This window comes from Annulohypoxylon maeteangense, assembly GCF_022496945.1.
Source record: "Annulohypoxylon maeteangense strain CBS 123835 unplaced genomic scaffold GGS22scaffold_11, whole genome shotgun sequence".
In the NCBI taxonomy this organism is placed as follows: domain Eukaryota; kingdom Fungi; phylum Ascomycota; class Sordariomycetes; order Xylariales; family Hypoxylaceae; genus Annulohypoxylon; species Annulohypoxylon maeteangense.
Genome location: NW_025953258.1, coordinates 210,739 through 237,156, shown reverse-complemented (window position 1 = coordinate 237,156; position 26,418 = coordinate 210,739). Strand labels below are relative to the sequence as shown.

Sequence of the window (26,418 nt, the reverse complement as noted above, 5' to 3'; positions counted from 1 at the left end):
GAATAGTAAGTAATAATATGTTGGAAATATAGTCCCACGGGCAAAATTTTCAAATCGACAAACTGCGTCCTCAAGATGCTAAAGTATTGCCAAGGTGATCTGAGCCATTACTACGAGGTTGGTACCTAGTAGGCAAAAACAAACTCTGACGAGGGAATAACAATCAAAAGAGAAAGGCAAAAGCAAAAGTGAACTCACTGTAATTCCATGATGATGGTGTGGCGTTATTTTTCTATTACATAATCAAACCATCAAGACTTAGCTCATCACTAGGTAGGAATCTCATAAATCATCGTCGTCTACGTACCTACCAGTAGGTAGTTATCTGCCCAATACACCGGTCTTGTGAAGACAGCATCTCTTCCTTACCTACTATCCAGCATGAGTCAAAAATTGAAAACAAGCCCATGCAAATTTCCAACCCGTCCCAAGCTCACGAGATAACGAATAGCTCGCCAGTCTCACCTACCATTTCCTACATCCAACACATCATATCACTAACGACACCTCGCAATCAAAGTCACAATCACAAGCCAACACATAGAACAGCACACACAACAGCAACATGAAGTAACTTAAATGCATTTCTCTCTCTCTCATCTCCTCTCCTCTCTCCACCCCATACCCCTCCCATTCCTCTACACAACCCTCCTCCACCTTCCTTCTATACACATCGCCCGCCCATCACACACAAAAACAAAAGCCCAATCGCAAATCGAAAGAACCAACCGCCAAACCCGGACCCGAGCCCCAGACCCCATAACCCCGTCTCCCAAAAGCACACACACACACAATACGCGCACAAAAAAAGACGAACACAGACAATCAAGCAAAAACAAGAACAAAAAAAATATGCGTCGTTTCCCGCCCCAGGTATCAGCAAAAGTAGTAAGATGCGCGCGCGCGCGAGTTCTACCACGCGCTCCGAGACAAAAGCAAGAACCCCAAAGCTCAGCAGATGCGTGCGTCATGTCGTTAATGCCGTGAGAGTGCCCCAAGGATGGTATGATGATAATGATGAGTAAGATAGTAAAGGAGACCTTAAAAAGACGTGATGTTGACACTATGGCCTCTCCGCTTTCTTTGAGCGAAGGCCGTATGCACCGAGTGATGGATAGATATATATAAAATTAGAAACTCCAATCCCAGATGTTGAAGTCGTACAGTTGATATTCTCGTTGGGTCGGTCGATTAGATACCTAGCTTCGAGCCCCCCTCCTATCGATACATGCCGGGGGATATTAGAAATAGGGAAGTGTATGAGAATCCTCTCGGGATACACTACTTGATCTTCCGGGCGTCGAATAGCGTCAAGCTCAAGCTCGTATCGTTCTCGCCCACATTCGGGGTGGGTTCGTTGAGGATTTCCCACCTCCTGAAGACAAAAGGCGTCAACCTTTCGGGTATCATGCTCATACCCATCGCCATCGCCCTCCTCTCTTGGATCCCCGATGGTGGCTTATCGCGGTGCGATAGCATGAAATCCTCCGCTGGGTTCGGTGCGAAGCTAAATAGGTATTTAAGTCTCGGGTCGGCCGTGACATCTTTCACCGCACGCACACATAATAAGCGCGACTCCTCAGATAAACTATCAACGAGTGCGAGAGAGATATCGAAAGCCTGTTGCCCGAGGTTTGAGGACGGATAGTTGTCGAGTTCTTGGATAAGACCGGCAAGGACGATTAAAGCGCGACCGCGGATTTCGCCTCCCAGCAACGGTAGTTTTGACGCATCTATTGCGCTTGCGGATGGCGAAGTGTAAAGGGTTAGGTAGGAGAAGAGAAGGGGAAGCCAATGAGAGAGCACGGCATTTCTCATTGAGGTGTATTCATTGGCCCGCGAGGCTAGGATGTCCCATAAATCGGCAAGCTTGTCTACCAAGGCGCTCGAAAGCGGAGACACCTTTGACCCTGACCCTCCGCGGAAAATTGAGTCGATCACAGTTAATAGATTCTCCGCCATGTGAATACCCTTATAGCATGAGCTCTCATCAGGGGGGTTCTTGAGCGATGGAATAATATCGAGAAAACGTGACTCCGCCCGATTTCTCATGTGCTGGGTAATATCAGGGGCCAGAGAAGGCAGCATGCCTGTCCACATGATATTGTTGGCGTCAATGGCGTTATCAAGGGCTTTTGACAGCAACTCAAACTGGGAGTGGACTCTCTCGGACGCTTCTAGACTGGACTCGTCGAGGGCAAGGTTTAATGAAAGCTTAACTTGACAGAATGGCAAGGTGAATTCATTTGCCAGCTCCAAAACCTGTTCGAATGACTTCTGCCCACCGCCTCCATTGGGAACTAAAAGCTTCGTCGTCCACCTTTCAATAAGCGCAGCTAATTTCGGCTCGGGACTTTTTAGTGAAACCACTCGACTGGCAGCGCTCGGGTCAACAAGGACTAAATCTCGGAAGAGCTCGAGGAGTCGATCCTTAGTTTGTTCATCCTCGAGCGGTTGTTCGATCATTGCTTGCTGATTGCGGGATTCCGAATATTCCGCCAATGCATCGCGGATTAAGGGCATTAACTCCTTCGCATGGTCGCGCCGAGCGTGATCCTGGATAATACGAAAGCGATAACAGTCTTCAGAAGTCATAATCGGGCTCGGGCTAAATGGCGTCATCAACATCTGCAATATTTCCTGCATGTAAACAGAAGCAAACCCGGCGGCTCTTGGAAGTTGGGTGGTTTGACTACGAGGTCTCGTAGCGGTTGAGAACAGGATGGGAAGAGACAGACAACCCGAACTGAAAAGAGGCGGGAAGAGCTCGGCGATAGGTCGCCGGTTAGGCAACCTGCGGATATGCTGGACCCAATCCCTCATAAGTTCCTTAAAGTGGTGAATATCGAACACGCGCAGTCTCATAAGAAGGATGCAGCATAGCCGTTGGCGCTCGTCCTTTTTACCCCAGTAAGCCTGTAACCTTTTCGCGATGGCATAGAAGAGATGTTCCATCGTCCGTTTATCGGCGCTCGAGTAAGTGGCGAGCTTCTCTATCTGCTCGCTTAATTCTGTCTCGACATCTTGGAGCTGTGTAGCCATATTATCAGATAGTGGAGATGAGGCGTCGGCGGCGCTACTACGGTCCAATCGAACCAAGTCATTGTGTAATTGCGCCGACACGTCCTCCAAGCCAGTCAAACGGGGCGCCAGGTTAGCAAGAGAAGCAAGTAATGGCCGGGCGCCCACGCCTTGCTGTTCCAAGGTAACCTTTAATCGATCGTAAAGAATCTGGAAGAGCGGCTTGGCTGTTCCGGTTGCTGTAAATACCGGCAGATGAAGGTTGATGGTGTCAGTGCAACATGCGAGAAGTTCAGCATTAGAACATGGTGCAGCTAGCTTCAAAACGTTTTCCAGCATACTATAGTCCTCCGCGGCTTCGAGCAGTGTTCGAACCGTCTCAAACATGGATTTGGGCAGTTCCATGCCCCCTTTTCCCGATTGCAAATTTTGAGCAAAGCTGCCAACGAAGTCGTTGCAGAGCCACGAGGAGATAGTTGCTTTAAGAGAACGGCTGCTTAGTTCAATTAGCTTCGATAGCTTCTTTAGGCTCATCGGCTTTCTTTGTAACGGGATATCGGTAGGGTCTAGGGGAATAGAAAGCGTGCCCTTGACGCAACTTATTGCCATTGCAATATCCTGGGCCTCGTCTTCTACCGAAAAACATGCCCTTCGTAGCAGGGTCGCCCTCAGGTTTCTCATGGACTCGTTTAACGAATGGACGGGAATCTCGACGAGAAGTCTAAAAACGCAAGGCCCATCGGGCGCCGTTTGGCTGGCATTCATGAGGCCACCACGAGCTATGAGCCATTGGATATACTGCGGAACCAAGAAGTGACCAGAACGAGTAAGCTCTGATACGACATGATAGACGAGATGCTTTCGAGCGTTTTCTTGTAGTGGGTCGGTGTCTAAAAATTCTAGAACGGCTCTAGTGACGTCGATATCGAAGTCTGTGGACGAACGAAGGAGCGTCGCGGCAATGTACACCTTAGCAATCCCAGGTCGATACAGCGTAGTACACCATTCCAAGATAGTCCTCACTATGGACAACTTGTTTTCGCTCGTTTTCCAAAGCTGCTTAGGGATCGCATCGTCAAGGGGCGTTCGATGTATGCTGTCGAGTAGCTGCACTACGATGCTTCGGAGAGCAGGTTGTGATTTGGCATTGGAGCTCGTTAAATAGTCATTACGCAGGTCGATGGCTTTAAGCATTTTTGACCTAGATTCGTTATTATTCGCACTGGGGGTATCGGCTAAGGAGTCGCGAAATTTCAACCATGTTGCGGGGCATATGAAGTTTTCGGGACTGGTAAGAAGCAGAGACTCTACTAGAGTGTGTAAGCGTGTGGCAAGAGGGAGTAATATGTCGCGATCGGGGTGGTAATGTATCTATTCAAATAGTTAGCTAGTAAAGTTGAAAATCTGCTTTGAGAAGACGTACAGAGAAATGATGGGAGAGAATAGCGTTAACCAATCTTCGCCCATGTCTCCGTAGTTTGAGGATATCTTTCCAGTATATCTGGATTATTAAAAGCCACATGGGCAATTTAGCTTGGTTGCTATTCTCCAAGCCAGAAACCAACCAGTCCATGTAATGGTCGCGATCGAGAAGATGTTCGGCGTAAAGGTGTGTGGCGAGGCGAATGCTGTAGGTACCTAGTAAGCACAAAAACTCATCATCTTGCGGAACGGCACGAGAGAGCACGGAACAGCATCATTACTTACGCATATGTAACCTTCGTCTTCCAATCATTCTCACTAAACGCATTAGTGACAGATTCGACGAATTGTTCGACAAATACGGTCCAATCCCTAATCCACTTGGCCTCTCCGCCCATCACGAAGGTGCCATTGACTCCTTTTCTCTTGAAGGCGCGAATTTCGTTCGCACCGACACACTTAGCAAGCCAAACAGCACGGTCAGTAGGAACATTCTTATTCAGACATTGCTCAAGTAAGACCTTTCCGCGAATGCCGTGAGGTATGGTTCGACTAAGACGTCTGAGGGATATGGCGGGATTAGCAAGGTCTTTAAGCCAAATCTCTCGTTTCGTGTCGGTAAGGGTTACACGAGGCGGGGGTTTAAAGGTAGAAGCCGATGTGATCTGTCCACTATGTCGCCTTTGATTCAATATGCCAGTAAATAACGATGATAATGTGTTAAGACCGTTCTTATGTTTCATGGCGGGAAACAACGGGGCCTTAGCGGATGCGGGTTCCTGTGTGGACTGCGCCGGCGCCTTGTCAAAGAAGCCATGCCTAATGATGCTATCCGTAAACTGATCTTCGGGATGTTGTCCGTTCCAGGGGTAGAAATCAGCGAATCCTACGCATAGGTCAGTAGACGCACGAGCGGTATCCTTGGTTCTTGTTTTACCGGCGGGCTCTGGCTTGCCGAAATTCGGGTAGCGAGGAGCGATCGATGGCGTCTCGAGCACAAACGGTTTCGGACGAGCATCCTTTTTTGGAGGCGTGTTTGTCATCGTATTCGAGGGTTCAGGGCGCTTAGCGAGCACCACGAGCCGGGTTCGATGAGGAGGCAATGGCAATGGAACTGAGTCATCGTCGGCAGTCTGACATCTCGACGTACGCGGAGTCAAATCACCGGCATCGGAAAGATCGTTCATGGACATCACTCGCGACGGAGTGAATACTTTTCCGGCGGATAAAGCATCGAGGTTCTGCGGGGATTCGCTGAAGCCGGGATGTTCGATGCCATCATTGGCAAGCTCAAGCTTGAGCCTCGACCCTCCCCTTCTGGGAAGGGTATTATACCGACTCTGTGCAACATCGCCTAGGTCGGAAGCCTGCTCGCTAAAGGTGTCCGACTTTCGTATAGGGGATTGGGGAAGGTATTGTTGTGAGAGGGTGCGTTGGTGGGTAGGGGATTGCGACAACCCCGAGCCGCTTAAAGTTCTCTGAGGCTGCCGCTGAGGGACGGCCATGGGGGGCCTAGAGGTCATCGCGGGCGAGCGATTTGTTGATGCGCCATGTCTTCATGTAGTCGGATTATGTGTAAAGGAGGGAGTTGGAGGTATTTGGACGACGAAGCGAATTCGAGTCTAGGGATGCGATTCCGCGAGGCTCAATACGTTACGTGAATTGCGGAATGCGGAATACGAACTCGGATACAGAGCAGCAGGAACAGCGAAAAGGAAGTTCAGCGAATGCAAGCTAGAGGGGATTAAGAGCAAATTTGAAGAAGATTTTCGGGGTATAGTGAAAAATTGGCATGTGCGTAGATGGTATGTATGTAATATGTAAGGTAAGTATGATATGTGATGTGGTAAAGTGGTTGATTGTTAGCTAAAAAAGAGCCCTGGAGGTGTTTCTATGATTACACACACACACTTTCCGCCTCACGCTCACGCCTCACATGGGCACATCCGCTGCGGCGAATACGGTGGTAGCGGCAAAAGTTGATCGGGGTTGCGGTTGCGGTAAAGAGTGCGTAGTGTGGTGCGTACTGGGCTACTGGGTACTGGGTACTGGAATTGCTGGGTTGTTGTTGCGTAGTGCGTAGTGCGTACGAAGTAGTGAGACCAGTCAGGTAAGTCCTCGTTAACCCAGTCGAGACCCAGGACTATCGAATTAGCACTGGAAGTGACCAGTGAGCCGTTAAAACCAATCGAGCCATTGGAGTAACTGGAGCAATTGACCGCATTCTGGGTCTTAGGTTAAGGTGATCAGGGTGATCCAGGCAAGCAGGGTTAAAACTTAGCAGGGTTAACAGGGTGAATACTGTAGCAGCAAGCAAGGTTGGGGCTGGTTGGGTTGTTCTCTTCTGCTTCTGGTTTGGCATGATCTGCACGATTGGGTGGGATCGGAACCGCGGGAAAATATGCGAACTGACACCATCGCACCTCCCTACCTGTAATCTGTCTATCTGTCTGGTCGTACCCTCTTCCTACACATTAAGTACCTCTACCACACACTTGCCCGTCATTAGCACGTCTAAAATACGTGAGAAGGTACAATGCATAACTTGCATATTATCCATTTATACCTCGATACGGATATACGCAGTGATAGCCCGTGGTACGTGACACAGTAATAGCGCAGATTCGCTAGATGAGGTGGATCCCGGACCACATTAGAAAAAGACAAATGCCAAATGTATCTTGGTATCTAACCTATCCGAGCATGACAACATTTGAATAGGAAACGAAAATATTCATTTTTGGACAATTAATACATAAAACATACATACGACCGACACTTGGCAGACAACTCAAGGGATTTTACTTCTATATTCAGCTTGAATCAAACAGTTTGAACATACATGTCCTAGTAGTAGAGATTGCGCAGGTGTCCAACGTCCAACGAGAACGTTAGACGCCTCTTTAATCCTTAATAGGACCTAATAATCCCTACCTAGGTACCTACAACCTTACCTCACTTAGGCTGCAAGGCACTGTTGTTATAGGTCTTAGGCATGCTAGTATGTTACTGCGGCTATCGTGGAATTTGAATTCGGGTTACACGTATAGTAATCAATCAAGGGCTTCTAGTTTCAGCTGTGGTCCTCGGCTTCCTTCTACGCCGTAGTGATCTAAGCCCCTAAACTGCTAGTTAGAATCCGGGCCTCTTTCGGGGCTTCGGCGGCTGAGCCCGTAAGTGGTTTAAGTCCGCTCGGTAATCTTGGAAAAAAAGGTCATGTAAGATGGGAAGATTAGAAAGATTCGAAAGCTTACATACCTAGGTATGTGACAACTAAGCAGGAAAAAAAGAAAAGCTTACGCAGCCCAACAACGGCCGGGGATTACAACTTCGGATTACATATCGCGGGATATCTACTTCCCTTACTCACTCAAACTTTTTACGATAACCGGAGTTAAAGAAAAAGAACATTAAACGAAACAACGTTGGATATGAGAGGAAGGGGCGAAACCGAGGCCCCGGACAACCTAATCTGTTAAGTTCACCGGGTTGGCCGGGCTAGACCATGAGATCCTTTCTCTTGGTAAATATAGTTTGCCTAAAACGTATTAAGGCTAGTCGGTCACAAGTTCGCCAAACAAGAATCGAGGTATGTAATAAGAAATCGGTAATCGGTAATCAGTAACAATCATCACCTGAATCATACCGTGGGACCTGACTGAGGACATATCGTCATATCGTAGCTATGCTGGGCGGAGACTAGATCGGACTGGAGTATCATGAGATGATGGTATGTTCCTACATACGAATAGCCCCATCCCAACAAGAACATCATCAACAAAAGGAACAACAGGCGTTGATAAACTGACAACAATACCCAAGATGCAAGACGCAAGGAGGAAATCACGAGATCGAATACCAAATAGACTTCATTGTATTATGCGCAACGAACCATTAAACTCGGGAGATGATGAAAAGACAAGAAAATAATGAGGATGTAGGATGTATGTAGGAATGTTCTGACAACAGCTGCGAGAGAGAGAGTAAGGACCTAAGCAACTCCACACCCGACTCGGATATCCTATTGGACGGTTGTCGAAAATCACGAAAATTACCAATCTTTCCCTCACTGACACTCGCTGGACCAAATCACCTATCAGCGGCGGACCAGGCCAGCCCCAGACGCAGGTCATCAATAACCCGCGTCGACCATTGTATCTCTGACAAATGGTTGACCGAATCTCGTCCGCCCTTCGCAGGCAGACCCCCGCAACCAATTGCCGTAAAAGGAGTGGGATATCGAGCTTTGCCTGACGCCCATTCGGCCGTGAAGTTAAGCTAGCTGCTGTCGTGTGTCCGAGTCGACATATCCGTACATATTACTAACCTTCAACATACTATGCACCAGGTAGGTATTGTATCTCCTAGGATTCTCTCAGATGCAGGATCGATCCCCGTGCGTGTAACATCTCTTTTTCGACGGATTTCACCTATTCCTATCCTACTATATGTATATCCATCCATCCTACTCTATGTGCATGTCTACCATAGTAGATGAAAGGTGCCCGGAACATTGAACATATAAATAATGCAACCGAAGCTCAGCCTACCTACTGCCTACCTGCCCCTACGTAGCCTAACAGTCCTTCCCTATTTAGAAGCTGCCAGTCTGTTGAAACTGCCCAACTCGTGTTGCTGTTACTCCATTTCGTTTGTCGGATATCCTGCAAGGGGAATGGGGGAGCTCGTCCAATTACGACGGACCGCGAATGGCCCTCGCCCTCACCCAATTTGTCATTGCATAATAGTTGGGCAGTACCCGGATAGGCTAATAGGCGAGATATGACGTTGTTCTCGTGCATTTCTGAGGCCGATTTCCCGTCGAGGATCACCAAATTTTACATTGACGCGAACGAATGAATACACAAGTTACCTAGGCGGCAGATAGGGAGGCAGTAGGTAGGCTTCGGGATTATTGCAACGAGAGACATATTTATCCCATCGCGGGTTAGTGCTGGTCGTTGATCCCACGAACGCCCAATCCTGACTTAATTACGACCCGTGGGGATCATCGGAAATACACAAATCTTTGCAGATGTCTTACTCGACTACATACCGTACGTTAGGTATCTGCCACAATGCCACAATCAATACCTAGGTGGTTAGCAAAACGGCAATCCTCCGAACCTTCTCCTCTTACGGCTATTCCTGCTTTATCACCGCATCTCATCTGTCGTATCTGTGCCATAGAAACACATAGACACATAGACTAAAGTAAGCCGCATATATGAGATTTGTTGGAGTCCGTGAACCGGGCTCTTGGCCAAACTGGGCGTGCCCATCGTAAGGCGACGCTCGACGTCGCACAGCTAAATTAATAGATTGAGAGGAGGATTCTTGGGGTGGAGGACATCGCAGCAAGACGTCCACTCGATACCGATATCGATACCTACCTCCTATCTATATTACATATTAGAAGCATATAGATAGGGAATAAAAACCCATCACATAGGGACATCGAAAGTGCCGGCCGAGTTGCAAGGCTACTCCGCCCTTTTCCCGCCTCTCAGCTATCATCGATATTTGGTTCTTTCGTATGCACGATGCACGATGGGTGACACGAACATCGAATAGAAGTAACACGTACAAAATGATAAAAAACGGATATCTAGTAAGTAGATGATGATGAGGAGCAGTGAGAAAGCAGTGAGACGAGACGAGACAAGACTAGACCTCGAAGGTTACCTCGATCAGCTCAATATGAGTCTATTGTACGGAAGCGGAAGATATAGGAATCGAACCCAAAAAGTGTAAAAAATGCGCAAAACCTTGGAACAGAAACTACGCCAGTCAGTGGCTGCTGCACCGGTGACATTCCCAAGACGTGGAAGTACGAATCTTCAGGTAGATGGAAGTATTTCGTACCTCCCTCCTACCACCCTCTGCTGCCACTAAACGCAGATCTAGCTGACCCCGCCCCCATCGCCGTCGCCCGTGTGGCTTTATCGCACAAAGGGTGGGGAAAGGGGGAGTGGAGTACCTTAAGCTAAGCAGCCACTGGAAGCTGGAACCGGACTAGCGTCGGGTGGACCCCGTCCGACCCTGCAGCGGCCATCCATGGGACGCGATCGAAGCAACGACATCGCATCTTCTCTCCCCCGTCCACGTAATTGCGGTAACTGAACGGTCGACCTTTTCCGAAGCTCGGTCCAAAACAAGTAAACCCGGCATCGAAAGAAGAAAAAAAACTTACTGTAGTGTCGCACCGAGTAACGGAACATATTCGATCGACCACGCCGGTTTATCCGATTTTGAGAACGGTAGAGAGGAGTGATAATAAGTAATTGTGGAAGGAAATGGCGTCTGTCAAGAAAGACATGCGACGGCAGGACTTGGGTAAGCGGCGTTCTCATGCGCATCGCGCCGCATCGGCGACCCGTATTACGACGTTACTAACACATACACCGTAGTGGTTCCGTATCAGGAGCCCGGTCCCAAGGCCGGTGACAACGCCGAGTTCTCATCGACCCTATCATCGACCCTGCCCATGGCCGCCATCTTCACGCGCAACCGATACATCGGCTGGGCGTCGGTCGTCATCAGCATCCAGAGCTGGCTCGGCGAAGGCGAAGACGCAAGCAAGAGCGGCAGTGCTACGCCCGGCTATTTCACCGTTGGCATGTCCTGTAAGCCCCCTTTCCCTTGCTTCCCCCTTCCAACACCGCCCATTCTGTAACATAGGAATAGTCCTAACATAAAAGTAAACAATAGTAATGGCCCTCGCCGTAACCTACCTCCCTCTCTTCCTCCCCCAACCACCAGGCCAGATTCCCACAGGTACCGAAGCCGCAGCTCCTGTTCCTCCTGTCGGCGCATAATATATATAGTATAGCGGAAGTTAGGATAATGCGATATCAAAACCCCAAAACATCATGGCCGAAGATGCTGTAATTGTATGAGTATATAACCAGGCGGGCGAGCAAAAGAACATTCTAATGAAATATATAATCACGCCATGTAGTCAAGTTGATAAGAGACGAGTAATGAAAAAGAACTGACGAGCCTCAAAACATGCTTGGAAACACGTGTCTTGTACATAATCCGCACATAGAACCACAAACACGACCAATTTATCAACACCACCACGAAAACAAAAATACCAATCTCATAAAATTCCAGTTGTCATTATAAACAGCCCAGCGCAGCCCGAGCGTAGCCAACCGCCGGCACCTATGGATATCAAGGACTATCCACCATAGAACAAGCTACCTAAGCCAAGCAGAACGCGCAATCTCGTAGAGCAGTATACTACAACGACGACGACGACAACGACAACGAAGTCATCCACCCATCCACCCATCCATAGCGGAGAGTACCACGTAAAAAAAGCGTATATGCGCGCACCCAACACAATCTCAAAAAGTCACCGCACCGCACCGATCCCAGCCCCCATCCCCCCGATCCGCCATCGCCTCCACCAACTCCATTAGATGAGAAAAAAATTACTCTTTTAAACAATAAGCAATAAGTGTAGCCGTGGCAGTGGTAGTGGCTCAAAGACTAGTGTTATACACTTGTACAACAATTTAAGCCTCATACAAACCCGCCCTTCTCTCCTTGCTTTTAATCCCACTCTCACCACCAATCTTCACCCGAGGAGATTAATCCTCATCAAAGATCTGATAAGTATTCTGCAAAATCGTATCAACAACCCTAACCTGCCAGCCTGCATCCTGGATATTACTCCCAGGCGCAGTGCCCATGAGCGTAGGACCGAATACGATAGCGAGGTTCTGGGAGTTCATCCGATTGACGGTGCTGTGCTCGATCACCCTATGAAGATGTAGCGTCAGCGCGCGTAGGGTCGCGTAGTTCGGATCCGGCAAGGCGTTGATGATAGCGTGCAGGCTGTCCCTGCGCACGACGTCGTCGTCGCTCTTCGCCGCCTCGATGAACCCGCCATAGTGCTCGGACGTCAGCAGCGGATCCGGCAGGTCCCGGAGGAACTGCTTCAGTAGCCCCGCCACGCTGTTCACGTCGTGGAAGAAGTTCTCTGGGTTGCGGAAGTCAAGGATTGGTGCGTCCTCGTCTATTTTTTCATAGGTTAGCCGCTTCTGTCTTTCTTAATGGGAGTCAAGGAGGAACGAACTGGTATCAAACAAGTGCTTTAACTTGTTCACGTGAGCCGTCGATCCGGACAATCTGTAAATACCCTCAACGGCAAGACCATACAAGTCGACAGCCTGGATGCACTGATACACAACCATTGGAACGGGTCCCTTGCTATTCTCATATAATCGTTCAAGAGATATTCCAAAGACCGGTCCCCTTGGGATTGACCCATCCGTCTTTTGTGCGAGACCACCAGGAGGTGATGTCGAACGCGCGGGGGATTGTTCGTTAAGCGCCGGGGGTTGGAAGCCTTGAGGGCTCTGTTCTCTCACCGGGTTGCTCTGGAAAGGTAGGGCTCCAAGTTGCGGTGCTCCGTTGAATCGTGGCTGGGTTGGGGGAGCTTGTATTGAATTCCGTGTGTTGTATTGCTGGGGCGGCGGCGCACCGGTCTGGTTTAGCATTGCACCGTGGCTAAAGCTTCTCTCGTGCCCAGGCCCCGACGACGGTCGCGATCCTGGCGCCATTCCGGGAGGGGTAAAACCTCGAGCCGGCCCTTGAAACCCCGATGGAGACGATATTGAATCATAACCTCCAGTTCGGGAGCCCATTGATCCTGGCGGTTGCATCTGCGTCTGTAAAGGAGACTCTTGTCGCTGTGTTTGTGATGGGGGTCTTTGTTGTGGGAACTGCGTCATCTGGCTCGTCGACGTATTCTGTTGAGGATTAAGCACCTAGTGCATGTTAATATCAAGCATCTCTCGACATTGTATACTCCGCACATACCGGGTTCCTTTCATATTTTGCTTCTGATGATCTGGCCGGAACCTTGCCGTGGAAGCTAATTATATAATTTTGAAGGTCCTTCTTGTTGTCGATGGCTTGAACTACTTCCTTCAGGCTGCGGGAGTGCTGACCCGGCTGAGCGACACTTTTGAGGGGGCTTATCACTAGACCGTTACTCAACAGCAGTTTTTCGTTGAATGAAGCTGACGAACGGTTAGCAAATTGCGTAAATTCCCCAATTGGCAGTTAGCAAACACTTACCAAACTTCTGCATCTGTAAGGTAGTACCAGAGTCGCATTCTCTGATGAGATCCTGCAGCGCTTTGACTGCTTCCGGTCGTGTGGTAGATTCTACAGCTGCCTTCTCTGACTGATATGCCTGAACCTTTCCCATATAATCTGTATCGGCTGCTTGCACCTTGCGCAACAAATCTTCCTCGTGTTGCGCTGCTGACTTGGGGCCTTTGATGCCAAAGACTCTAGGACCTTGTCTCGCTTCGCCAGTTCTCACCCGGTCGTACTCCTCGGCCAGCGAATCGTACTTTGTCTTAGACTTGCGCATCGCATTCTCCACGTCAGTCAGACGCTGTTCCGCCGCTAGGCCATTCTGCTTCCACCCCTTACGATGCTTCTCAGCTACCGCGGCCACCTCAAGTAGGTCTTCGTGCATCTGGTGCAGGGACAGCGCAAATTGTATACCATTTTCGGCCATTCGGTCGTGTATCATGAGCATATCTTCATATGACTGCGCAAACGTCCCTTGCCTGTGTTCATGGTGACGAATGCTTTCTTGTGTTGATCTGCACAACTTCTTCATGCCTTTTGCGTGCTGGTCTTCGAGGTCCGATCGCTTCTTTAGGAACGTGGCAAATTCCTAAACACATGTGATGATGATGAGTGACCAAGAAACTGGTAGGAGACCAACTGCGACTGTAACTAACCTTGGCTGCTGTGATACTTTGTTTGAGCCTATTCAGCATGGTAGAAACGCCGATCTATACTAATCAGTCATACTTTCTCCCGATATCGAGTATAACCAGGATTCATACATCTGAAGCTAATACATCTTGCACTTCGGTAGGCATTTCAGGCTCGGGTTGAATAGGACTGGGCTCGAGGCCTTCAGCGCCGGAGCCGTTCGTGGGGGGGACGAGGCCGGGGCCATCTTCTGGCGGAGGACTAGTATTATTTCCTAGAGACATACTGGCGATTGCTTCATGATCAATAACTTGAAGGGAGGAGAATTCGTTAGAGTGGCGGCCGTAGTCTGCCATATTAGAGGATAGTGGTTCTCAATATTTCGTGGATTTGCTTTTTTCCGATTTGCGTAGGATCGATTAGCTTCCAAGGCTAGCTATCGTACTATGGTATCACTTTTTTCAGATATTGATCCGGGGTAGACAGTTCATGGACAAGGTGTTGAAAAGCTTGGTTCTTGTAGGGGGAGTGTTGTGAAACGTGGGATCGGGTTCGACTTTCATGCGAGTGTGTAGCGTGTTAGTGTGCAGTGTGTAGTATGTGGTTTGTAGTGGATGTATTTTGTAGTTTGTAGTGAGTTGTAACCAGTGTGCCAGTGTCAGGCATTCATTAATTGCACCTGGGCTGCTGGGCTTCCGGGCTTCTGGGCAGTCTGCAGTGCTGCCTCTTTTCGGGTCGTGATCAAATATGGAACCGTGTGGTATGAACCTGTCCGTAGTACGATTTCAATTGTCCTTTCCGCCTCCCGGAGTCATGCAATGCGGCAAAGCCGGGAATCGTATTCTAAAATTGTTCAAACAGTTTATATCACGATATCGGATATGTTCCTGTTCCAAGTTGTAGCAAACAAAAAATCCAAGTGCGGGCACAAACTTCTGTGGCTTAGCAGACCAAGCTACGTAATTCTTTACCAGTAGCCCGTACAACACAGGTACGTAGATACAGCGTAGCAGTAGCCAACGGTAGCACAGTGCTAGATATAGGGACTTTTTACTGTGATATTTTCAAGTACCTGGTACCTATTCTTATGAGTTTAGTGCACGGAAACACAAGCGAACAATTAGCTGCCGCAGCAATGATTGGTCGCCTAGCCATTTTCGCCCCAAAGCGTTAAACCTTCTCCTGGTCCGTGCGAATATACTATTCTTACTACAAAGTGAGACACGCTCAACCGAGGAGTCGGGATTGGCTAATTCTTAGCTTAGCGGCTATTTGTCGTATTGCTAATTGAGTGCTGCTCGTGAGACACCAAAATAAATCATAATCATACTCAATTTCGACGTAATTATCTTAGTTGCTTATATTAGAATCATACATAGGCGCATTCTATTAGGTGGTAGGTATATCATATATCAACTCACTAATTCTCACAACCTCAAATCATCCAATAAGGTCGTAGCGTGGCTTCATGTCGGTTTAATAAGAAGGGGTTTTCTGATACAATAGGAGTTCGGATTGTCACAACGTCATACCCTCGAAACCCCCCATTATCGGGGACCCCTTGTCGTTCATCTCAACAATGCCTTTATGGAGTAATCAGTTCGAGATCTTAAATTCTCCTATGCATCTCATGCCGGCTGCAGATTCACTACTATGGTAGAGTCTAGACACCCTTACATAACATACATACCTACATACACTACTGGGCATCTGATGTATTAAAGTCTGTGCCCCCGTGCCGTCTTACCGCAACATTGCATACCATATGGATACCATCACCTCGACATGTGGGAGTGGAGTCTCGGCATGCTCATAGTTTGGTACGCTTCCAAATATTTGCTTGTGCTTCAATATCCAATTTATCTGATTCCGTCACATCAGAGCTTGCATGCGTCGGTACTTGTAGAATCCTATTTAACCCCCAACAACGTATGCTACTTCTGAAGAGGCAGGTGGTATGTTTCTCAGTAACATGAAGCCGCTCTCTTTATACGAGGTAACGTCCAATATATACACCATTATTTTGACCCAAAAGTCGGCCAACTGCAGATATGCATCTACGGATACCTGCGGCGGTGTAAAGGGGGTTGTACGTGACACAACTTAGGCAATAAACGGTGTAGTGTGCTGGATCGTTAAAGGGGCGGGATAAGAAAAGATAAAATAATTGGCAATGTTCGTTCAACATAGCATCGGGAGGTTTGCTAGTACCTAGTCTCTCGTTCACCTACCTACCCACCTACTTACTATATCTCTTCATTTAGCCGCGCTCTGTCGATGAAACTAGCCCTATCACTTAAACCTCGTCAACTTCACACAATCAACGTCCCCATGACAATCTACGACGCTAGACCATGACCTCTCAACCGGCTAAGTACTTGCATAATCATCTTGCATTTGATATGTTCCTCGTTGCTATGCTATATGTACACAGTTCTAGCAACAGCTAGTCGTATGCTTGTGCAATCATGCCGTCCAGACAGAAAAAAAAAGCAGCCTTGTTTCCGAATGGGTATGGGTATAAAGTGTACGTCCATCAAATAAGTGGTATCATTTTCCATCTGTAAGAAGCAAATCCCCGTAACCTTAGTCGTGACTGTTGTCTAGTGTCATAAAATGCTATCCGCCATCATCCAGAATCAAAGTCAACATCGTCTCAAAGTGCCGCAGATCTCTCCCCTAAACCAGTTCATCCTTCTGAGTGACCAAGGAAATGCTTTTTAATAATGATTGAAATGTCAAAAACTGTTTTACCTTGGAATGACCCGGTGTGTATGGCCACAAATCAAAACGCCGAAGATGCAGGATATCACGAGCAAAGTTCGAAAATATCGAAGGAGACAAACGTCTCATACAGAGTTATAGGAGAAGTTGAGGGAAGTTCCTCATATGACAGATGAATATGCAATTCATCTCCAGATTGGGACGTTGCGGTAGGCAGGGGAATTATAAGAATGGAGAACTCGGTAAGGCATAGGATTCCCGTATTGGTCCAAGCTCCGATGTCGTTGATGATGGGAAGCGTAGGGAGGGTAACGGGCAGGCTGATCAAGTTTTTGATCCCACTGCTGCGGCATCGACATCGATCGACCACTGCGTGGGTCGGAAACAAATGCTCGTCCATTGCGAGGCATTGATGGATAGGGGCCATTATCTCGAACGTAGTTATCGTGAGGTAAAAGGTTATACTCGTCATAACTGGACCGACGATGTAATGATGGCGGGTTAGGATGTAAATATTGGTTCTGCTGAAAGAAACTGGGCTCTATGGTTGCTGAGCCTTGCTGACTAGACTGACTACCGAGTGAACCTCGGCGGATATGATCGGACGACGACGGTCGGGAGAGGGTGGGTCCGTGATCTGCTTGAACGTTCCAATTTGGCACTTGGATCTTTCTAACATCGGATCTCAAGCTCATGGTTCGGAGGTTCGTCGCTATGGATATAGAAGAAGACTCTCTGCCATATTGTGCTGGATTAAAAGTACGAAAGTCATCCTGGCTGTAACTCCTAGGTATGCCAGTATGATCAGACGTAAAAGTACCAATAGATTCGGGAGCTCTTCCATTGCCTTCTTGGCTTTCCCTGCGAGGATACGAGAATCGTCCTGGCCACCTCATCTCAGGTGGAGTTGACTGGGGTCTAATAGGTGCGGAGAAACGTCGAGATTTCATATTCCGGGTCCTCATACTTACAGGAGGGGGGCTTTTAGAGAACTTGATATTCGACACAACTGTTGGGATTTCAAGGGATGTGAGTGAGTGCGATTCGCCTCGAGCAAATTCGTAAACACGTTCGGTACCGATAGAATTAGTCTCTAAATCCTTTTCCACGTGGCTTGCTGTAGCGTTTGATTTTGCCAGTCGAGGAACAGGTACAGAAAATCTTGTTTGGTTGTCTTCCATAACAAGTTGGTTAGAATCATCGGTCTCTATATCCCCGCCGGTGACATGAGCTGGGATAGTTCCAACTATATTTTTCTCTCCAGAGCTTTCATCAACGTCTTTCGGAGACTTATCAACCTCCCCGGCCAAGGCATAATCATTGGTTCGAATAGGTACAGGCTTCCGAGGAATCGGTTTTTTCGCGGTTATTGAGGTAGAGTGTGATATTGACGATCTCATTGAAATCGGCTTTCTTTGAATTCGATCCGAAGTCCATAGTTGACCACTCGAGCTTTTTGGAGACATATCATCATCCTGAAGAAGTTCCGCGCTTCCCACGCTGAGAATGGTCCCGAGCGTTTCCTTGCTAGCCGCAGACTTTAAAGTGAGTCTCCGTAACGACATTGGCATCGATCCTGTGTGAGTCTGAAGTCTCACTTGCAAGTCCTTAGAGACAGCAGGCACGCTTGCGTACTCAGTAGGATGCGTGCTATGAGCAGTGAGCGGTGCTCGACTTCCACTTAAAAATCTCTGAAATTTACCAGGTTTGCGTATACCAGTACCAATTCTTAAAGAAGAGTTAGACGTGCTCGAACTATGCAAATTTGCTCGGTGTATTTTCAAATTGCGACTGGCTTGAATTTGGGTATAACTTGGTGATATAATTCTTTCCTGCGCTCGGCTGTGCTTCGATATAACTGGTGACGTAGGGCTTTTCTGGGCGGAAGGTAACATGCCACTGGTTCCTCTGGGGCTAGCGAGAGCTAAAAGATGTGGATCTTTCACAGGAACAGGTGGAGGAGCAGTTTCGTCGACAGGTAGCTTGGGAACGACGGTAGTAACTATCACAGCCGTAGGAGTTACAGCCTTTAGTTCTCCAACATCTTCGCCTTGTTTCATATTGGAATTGTTCAGGGTTTCAACCTCCTTCTCCGAAGAACGGTCCTTTTCAAGAGCCGATGGTTTTGAAGAGAATGAGCGGAGAGAAATACTAGAGCTGTAGCCCGAGTCTGCCTTAGACAAAGGCGCATGTGAGTATTCTGACGCTGGGCTTGCAATACCGCTATCTGCTCTAATGACTTCTCTCGAACCTCTCTTTTCGGATGTCAATTTCGGACGAGGTAAAGATTTCGCGTTTGTATCTACCCGCACATCTAAAATTTCGATAGATGAATACTCATTTTGATCATCCTCGAACAGCTCATCTTCCATAGCTGTATGCTTGCTTGTTACTTGCACCTGAGGGATTTCTAGCTGTTCATCATGTGATGGCGGACTGGATTGACGCTCGGGTAGAAAGTAGGTAGGCTCCTGAGATTCAATGAAACTCGGAGACACCAGTGCATCGGGAAGAGAACTTCGGGACGGGCCTGGAGAGCCATTGGTATCTTGAGCATCAGCTTTCTTCAAGGTTATGTTCGAAATATCTGGTTTTATGTTGCTAGTTGGCGATAATTTCTTTGGTTCAAAGTAATCGACCGTCGGTTCACCCACCAACGGCATTTCAGAGCTCATGAATTTCATATCTTCATCGGGATTGCGAGCTGGACTGCGTGCTGGACTGCCATTTGTAATTCGCAGGGTGCCGAGCTTAAAAGCGCCCGTTTGCTTATATTCTGCTTCACAGGGAGTGAGAGCGCGGGGTATTAGACTCGGGTCAATTGATAGAGGAGGAAAGCGAGCCGCCTCGTCGCACAATGACTCCACAGAACCCCGACGCGCCGGAGTAGAGGGGAGACTGTGCCTCACCCTCGGCCTTGAAGGACCTGGATCCGTCGGTATCTCGCGGGTAGCAATGCCTGGGGTCATCAAAGACTTTCTTCGCATCGGCGTATACAAAGATATCTCAGAATTAGCCCTAGTCATTTCTGGAGTAGTCTCGGGAATTGATGGTCGTCGACCTCTAAAATCGCCGTGAACCGATTCTGATATGTACATATGGCCCCCCGAAACTACGGAGTTGGTTTCGTAGGACGGTGCTTCGACGAGATTTAATAATCGTTTGGCTTCGTATGATCCAAGATCATAATGAGACGACGTTCGCGATACGTTCATCGACAAGCTCCTAACAGCGTGTATTAGCTTATATTTTCTGAGGGTTGTAAACGTGAAATTGAGATTATTCACACACCCTTGAATGGGAGCTTGGTTATAGCCATATCCATCCTCGGGCCCATTTCTTAGCGAACTTGTCGTACTAGACCAACGTTCTTGCTGAGAACTCGGCACATCGACGCTTTCGCTTCTTTTCCGGCGACTAGTGAATTCTCTAAATGTGTTGGAACGGAAAAGCTTTCTTGATATACGAGAGCCCAACTCTAGCCCTTTCTTTTCTGCCGACACCTTTTCTGTATTTTCTGTAACCTCTGTAACCTCTGGAACCGCGGGAACCGTGGGAACCGCCTCGGAAATCGCAGGAGATGCCGTCGTGGGTGAGGGAGCATAGGGAAGTGAAAGGCGTCTCGCTCCGGGTGAAGGACGTATGGAACTCGAAAGGCCAGTAGTACTCAACAGGCCAGCTGCGGTAGGATTGCCTGTCTTAGGTTTAGACAACTTCTGAGCTGTCCGTTGACCCTTCCGTGACGCTTCAGCGGAAGGTGAATTCCCCATAGTGTTATGAGTAGACAAGGCCGAAAAACCGGCACGATACTACTACTATACGAGCATTGGCAGTTCCATTGCTAGAAGCCCCGAAAAAATATTAGCGACTAACAGTTTACGCTGTCGGGATAGATTTCATCTAAACGTGTGCGGGTAGCTAGAGAGAGGGGAAGGTGGGTGGTATTCTAAGATAGATCATATGTAGGGTTAAGATTGCTAATAAGGAAGCATGAACTATGTTCTAGGGTCCAGAGCTACATGTGTGAATGGATAAGAGATCATTGGCTTGATCGTGAGCTGGAGAGGTTGGGAGAGAGATGCGGGATGGATGGTCTAATGGACTAATAGGATCTCATATTTCAATGTGTATGTCTCAGTCCGTATGTGGCAAGCACCTTAATAGGACGAGGGGGGTTAACTGACCGAGTACCAAACTTATACACCTAGACGAAACGAATGCGGCAACATCAGCTCAGATGTTGCTTTATTCATGTATGCGCCCTGGGGGAGGGATCTGCATCCATAACCCACGTAGATTATGCGGGGGAGGTAAATCGACAGAGCTAGCGGAGAAGACAAAGACGAGAAGAGAAGAGAGGCGCGAGTGAGTACGCAAGCTATGGTACAGCAATCTGGTGGAGGTTGTGTACACCTACATACATATATGGGCGAAGCATGTAGCTATTGTAGGATACGGTGGAGTTGAACAAGAGGTGAGAGACGGAGACGGAGGAGAACAAGGCAGAGCAAAACAACCACGAGATGTCCGTTATTGGAAACCATTAGCCGTGGGCTGAAGTGTTAGATGCGGGTCTTTGAAATCTTGACGCAGAAGAAACCTGAATTTGGAACTGATCTTGACTAGATTGAATAGAACATCGAGATCTGGAGAAATAGAGGAAATATTAAAAGAAGTATTAAGGAAAAAGTACATAGGTAGGTAGGCAGCTAGGAGAAACTAAGAAGTAAGAGAGAATTAAGCTGAGACTTGAACGTTACTTCTTCGCGGCAACTGAGACGGGGAAGCAAGAACGACTCAAGAGCGACTTTCCCATGTCCGCCATGTCACGAATCCAGGTAGATTGAAATAAGCGGGACGATGCCTAAGTACATCGCTTGTAGGCGTTTAGCAGGAACTGCAGTTGCCTATCAGCCTATCAATGTACCTAAACAGCTAAACCCACCTCCACCTTCCGCACCAAAGCCCCTCCTGTACCTGTCTGATCTCCATACCCCTGCAATGGCCATTCCTTCCATCACGAAAGACCGGAATAGACCTGACTTAGGCAAACTAAAGACAAACTAAAATAAACTAGCCATTTTCCCAAGCTCTCTTCGACTATTGCACCATACCTAAAGAACGGCGTCAGAATAAGTGAGCCATGTGCGGGCCATGTATTAATACTACTGTAATACACTGTGAGTTGACTTATCCCCTAAACTATCTAGTGTTGTGAGAAAATCCTTAAATGCCTAGTTAGATAATCCAGGGGATAAATCAGGGCACAGTGCAATACAGTACCATTTCTGTTGGTTCGCACATGGCCCGTTTATTCTGACGCCGTTCTGCCTAATAAGATGGAAGTTAAGCGGATGAAAAGACTACGGGACCTTTGATAATCAAGGCTTAGGCTAGTGCGATGCGGCTACAACTTGTGTACTAGTAAAGCATCAATATCTATCCGAAGCTACCACTTTAATATTAAGCTTATCCTTGCTAATAGAAAAAAGGATATGAGTATCACGTCGCATGAAATAGAATTCGATTCCACGGCAATTGTTCACATTTTTTGTCAGATCGAGCATTTCAAGGATTTTACCATGCCGGCAATGCTAGATTTGGAAAGTCCTCCATCAACCAGTTCAGTCCATATCTCGGAAGTACAGAGTTTAATCCCGCCACTTCCGATTCCAAAGATTAAAAGGATCGAGAATGAGGCCGAACTCTTGCAGCTATCAGCTAATACCAGCTACCAGCTACTCTCGCAGTCCTGTCAGTTATGTAACTCTTACACCTACAACTACGGTGAACTACACATACGCAGATACGGTACCCCGTCCCGGCCATCATACTATCATCATAAATATACAAACATACGCGTCCTCGAACTAGCTTGAAGCCATTCTAGGTAGATCTTTCTTGTTTATATCAACATACATATCTAGCACCAACGCAGCTACGAGAATAAAGGCCAGAACAGCACAGCTGCGGTTGGTGCTGCATCTTGCAGTGCGGAACCAAGACCATCCACAATGCCGGGGAAGGAATATTACAAGGGTTATTACCAGGGATTACCGCTGCAACTACTCCGGCCTTGATTTCTGTTCTTCCAGAGCCGAATCCTCAATTTGACCAATTTGACCTACGCGGTTACGGTACCTAGGTAATGGTAATGTCTTAATTGTCTCATCCAACCAATGTTACTTCATCAAATGAACACCTTCTTTTTCTAGCCCTTCCGATATTACTCCCCAGATGTTGTGATATCAAGTCATTCAAAGGCCGCTGATGATACTAGGTATATCATATATGCCTAGAGGACGTCACTCATTAGGTTCTAACGCGCCACGCGTTTACAAAACATAGGGAGTGTTTTACCAATCAGAAACATTTTCTTCTCGATCAATCAAGTCATCAGTCCACGTAGAATCCCCTTTAGCGAATGAGGTGATAGGGAGCTCGATCCCGTAACGTCGTAGTCGTAATTCCACCCCACTCACTCTCATCCCAGTTAGAAAATACTCTGTACAGATATCACGGCGGATTGATTCGGTGTCGAGCTCCCGAAGCCTCACCTCCTGCCGACGAATTACATATGCCGATTGACCGGCGATGGCAAATATTCGTCACCGCCTTCTGTATTCGACCGCCATGTGTTTCATATATGCAGTTGTGGTTTGCTACAACTGACGCAAGACTTACAAACCATTGATAGCCGTGGGGTGCTTTTCTTTGGTCTCTGCAGGATCTGCGGGCCTAGACATCTGTCGAAGGCGGTCAGGATATCCCCAACTCAATGTTGATGCCGACGCGAGAAGATAACTCGATTTCAATCCTCCCTCCATCAGATAGCGAAAGGCCATATAAACCTCCCGCCTGACACCATCAATAATGTGCAGCTGAAAGTGCACGAAACACACGATTAGACCCTTGGCGCAGATCGATGATCACTACATTCTTCATCCTCACTTGCAGTCATCCATTCTACTGTTGTGCCACTGCATTGCTCCACGCATGGTCTTACGCAAGCTTTGATGAAACCCCACAAGAGAAGTATGCGGCTCATTGACTATATTAATTCGAGTTTATCAAACAAACGAAGGTGCAGGAACACACGTGGGGGATAGTTAAGGTTAATTCAACTATCAAGCCCGGTCTGGGGAATGAGGATGAGCGAGCATAGTATATGAGAGACTCCCACAAACCTCGGCTTTCCAAACTCGATTCTTTCCTATCGTTTACATATGTCACGACGCATTGGGAATAAGTCAATGCTGGACGACAACACCAAATGTAGGCGTCTCCCAAAGTAGACAGATATTCTGTTACCCAGCAGCCGCCATCGAGCAACAGCTTCCGATAACCTGAGCAAATATGCGAAATTGAGGTATCCAAGACCATTCATGTCCTACCTAACCCCGCGACATATCGCAAACTGCCAACCCACAGATTCAGCATGTGAGACATCTGAACTTACCAGTTGGTAACATCGTGACACAGAACCTCCTCAAGATCGATGTTACACTGCGACTCAGAGCTTGCAGCAACCACTTAGCAAACATATCCCTTCGCTCCTTATCTATGTCATCCCGTAACGTGTTGGTACATTAGGACAAGATCATTACCTGGCAAGCTATCTATATGGGACCCAAAACCATGAAGCCAAGAACATTGGAGAATCCACCATAATATTCGATCTGAAGTTTGCTTGATCCCCTACCTAGATTTAATAATCTTGGCGAACCTCGGCATGACCCGATCCGCTAGACATGGTGTTCACGAACCCTCGATCTTATCGGGTTCCGAATCGCCCTCATCTTGAACGGCAAGACCAGCAAGCCAACTATTGCTGACACTCAATCAGAGGCTTCCCACTCTCCTTTCAAACATGATTAGAATAGCATTAACTTCTCACCAAAGATGACGTGTTAACTAGCCTGGAACCAAGTTCCGCGTTCCTTACCTTAGCAGCTTAGGTGGATGAAGTAATAGGTATGTCTCACAAGCATGTCTTAGGACCACGAACTTAGGTGATGATCATTTTCAGCGGACTGGGGTAATCTTACCGCACTTTTAATCGCAGAGCTCTCGTTTACAAATTCATCTGAGCTGGGCGTTTTGTCGTCATATCCCAATGACACGAGAACATGAACAGGCACAGGCTAATCGGTGGCGAACCTGGCGATGCCTAAAAGCAAGTTTCACATAAAAAACACTGCCACCACAAAAGTCGAATACGGTTTGAATTATTAGGTGCGAATTTCATATTTTAATTTCGCGGGCTTATTGCTCTGGATCGCACCTTAGTATTGTTGAGCTTTTAGGGGAAGATAATAGATGTCCTGGGGTGGCTCCCCCCGCGTTAGCCACCATCATTTACAGCTGTGGCTGCTTATTATCCCCCGGGACTAGCAGTTGATATTGCCTCCCTTGCAGCTTGGCACGGGTTTCTTATGATAATTGACAACTGTCACCGATGATGTAAATGGAAAAGGACAATTGCTCACCTAGGTAGCCAGGTAGCCTAGGCTGATAGCAATCCAGTAGGTGTGTGCTACGTGAGTACTGGTTGAAGAGTGACCATATACCCATATCTCATAGCCTGACCGATAGGGAGGCGAAAACTACCTGGGCACATTTGCTCCGGGAGCCTGAATGATTTTTTACTACCTTACATATCGCCGGGTTGTCGCTGTAGGCAAATCACTCTCCAATAACGTAAGTACAACCCTCGTCTCCTATCCACACCTCATGGACGCGGCCAGCATCGACGTCGATGCGGTCGCCGACGATATACGTCGTCTTCTCGGGCTTGGGATCTTTAGGGTACGTGATAGTCAGTTGACCGGCGATGATCAGATGCGTTGTCAAACCAGCATGAGAATGTGGTTTATAGTGGGCGTTGCTGTCGTAAGTACAAGTTAGTCATCTCGTTTTCAAACCCCGTTCTTCTCGTCAGGCTTCATCCCATCGCCTTAGGCAAAGTAGATCTGGGGCTAGATCGGGTAGTAAGCGGGTAGATGGGGGCAGGGTACTACATATGTCGAAACATACGGGCCGTCCGTCCAGGTAAAAACGTGAGGAAAACCCCACGATCGCACCTCTGCCTCGCAATCCGTGCGCGCTTTGTGTGACATGGCCGGTCGCTTTCCTACGCTGACCTGGCCACTTGATGGTCACCGTTTCGAAGTAGCGCCGATTCGTTGTTTTAATACCTAGGTGAAATGGACGATGGGATCGTTTTCATTTGCCAACTCATACAGAAGACTTAGCACAGCCTGGGGAGTAATGTGCGGGTAGTGTGCGGGTAGTGTGCGATTAGACGTGGCTGAGCGAAAGTTGAAAGTTGGGCAACTTCCAAATTTGTTTGAAGTTTGGTCGAAAGTTGGGGTTTCGTCTTATTTAGGTAGTGACGTTGATTTTCGGTCTATAGCCTTGTGGCTATTGCCGGAAACGGGTGTTATGTCGGACGAGATAACCCCCCTTTTTAACCGCCGATTTCACGTGTCGGTCGTT

The 26,418-nt window shown here is 47.8% G+C and overlaps 5 protein-coding genes across 5 annotated transcripts; 1 reads left to right on the top strand and 4 right to left on the bottom strand.

Annotated features, from left to right (window-relative positions):
* Window positions 1-640: 640 nt before the first annotated feature.
* Window positions 641-6,673, bottom strand: GGS22DRAFT_165918 (uncharacterized protein). The gene is made up of 3 exons (XM_047961767.1): window positions 4,729-6,673; window positions 4,445-4,649; window positions 641-4,392 (listed from the first exon to the last, which is right to left on the bottom strand). Exons 1-3 carry the CDS (start codon window positions 5,964-5,966, stop codon window positions 1,282-1,284), a joined length of 4,554 nt encoding a protein of 1,517 aa, XP_047817553.1. The 5' UTR covers window positions 5,967-6,673; the 3' UTR covers window positions 641-1,281.
* A 3,854-nt stretch (window positions 6,674-10,527) lies between these two features.
* On the top strand, window positions 10,528-11,884 carry GGS22DRAFT_24903 (uncharacterized protein). The gene is made up of 3 exons (XM_047966601.1): window positions 10,528-10,779; window positions 10,854-11,069; window positions 11,155-11,884. The coding sequence occupies exons 1-3, from the start codon at window positions 10,740-10,742 to the stop codon at window positions 11,259-11,261; spliced, it is 363 nt and encodes a 120-aa protein (XP_047817552.1). The 5' UTR covers window positions 10,528-10,739; the 3' UTR covers window positions 11,262-11,884.
* A 160-nt stretch (window positions 11,885-12,044) lies between these two features.
* GGS22DRAFT_180387 (RhoGAP-domain-containing protein) lies at window positions 12,045-14,480 on the bottom strand (the record flags this gene model as incomplete). The annotated part of the gene is made up of 6 exons (XM_047963761.1): window positions 12,045-12,472; window positions 12,533-13,226; window positions 13,279-13,481; window positions 13,540-14,152; window positions 14,220-14,273; window positions 14,328-14,480. The coding sequence occupies 6 exons, from the start codon at window positions 14,478-14,480 to the stop codon at window positions 12,045-12,047; spliced, it is 2,145 nt and encodes a 714-aa protein (XP_047817551.1).
* Window positions 14,481-16,416: 1,936 nt separating this feature from the next.
* Window positions 16,417-21,103, bottom strand: GGS22DRAFT_165911 (uncharacterized protein). Its single transcript, XM_047961766.1, has 2 exons — window positions 20,212-21,103; window positions 16,417-20,145 (listed from the first exon to the last, which is right to left on the bottom strand). Exons 1-2 carry the CDS (start codon window positions 20,688-20,690, stop codon window positions 17,106-17,108), a joined length of 3,519 nt encoding a protein of 1,172 aa, XP_047817550.1. The 5' UTR covers window positions 20,691-21,103; the 3' UTR covers window positions 16,417-17,105.
* Window positions 21,104-25,605: 4,502 nt separating this feature from the next.
* GGS22DRAFT_189682 (uncharacterized protein) lies at window positions 25,606-26,039 on the bottom strand (the record flags this gene model as incomplete). The annotated part of the gene is made up of 2 exons (XM_047964886.1): window positions 25,606-25,807; window positions 25,957-26,039. The coding sequence occupies 2 exons, from the start codon at window positions 26,037-26,039 to the stop codon at window positions 25,606-25,608; spliced, it is 285 nt and encodes a 94-aa protein (XP_047817549.1).
* Between the last annotated feature and the right edge of the window lie 379 nt (window positions 26,040-26,418).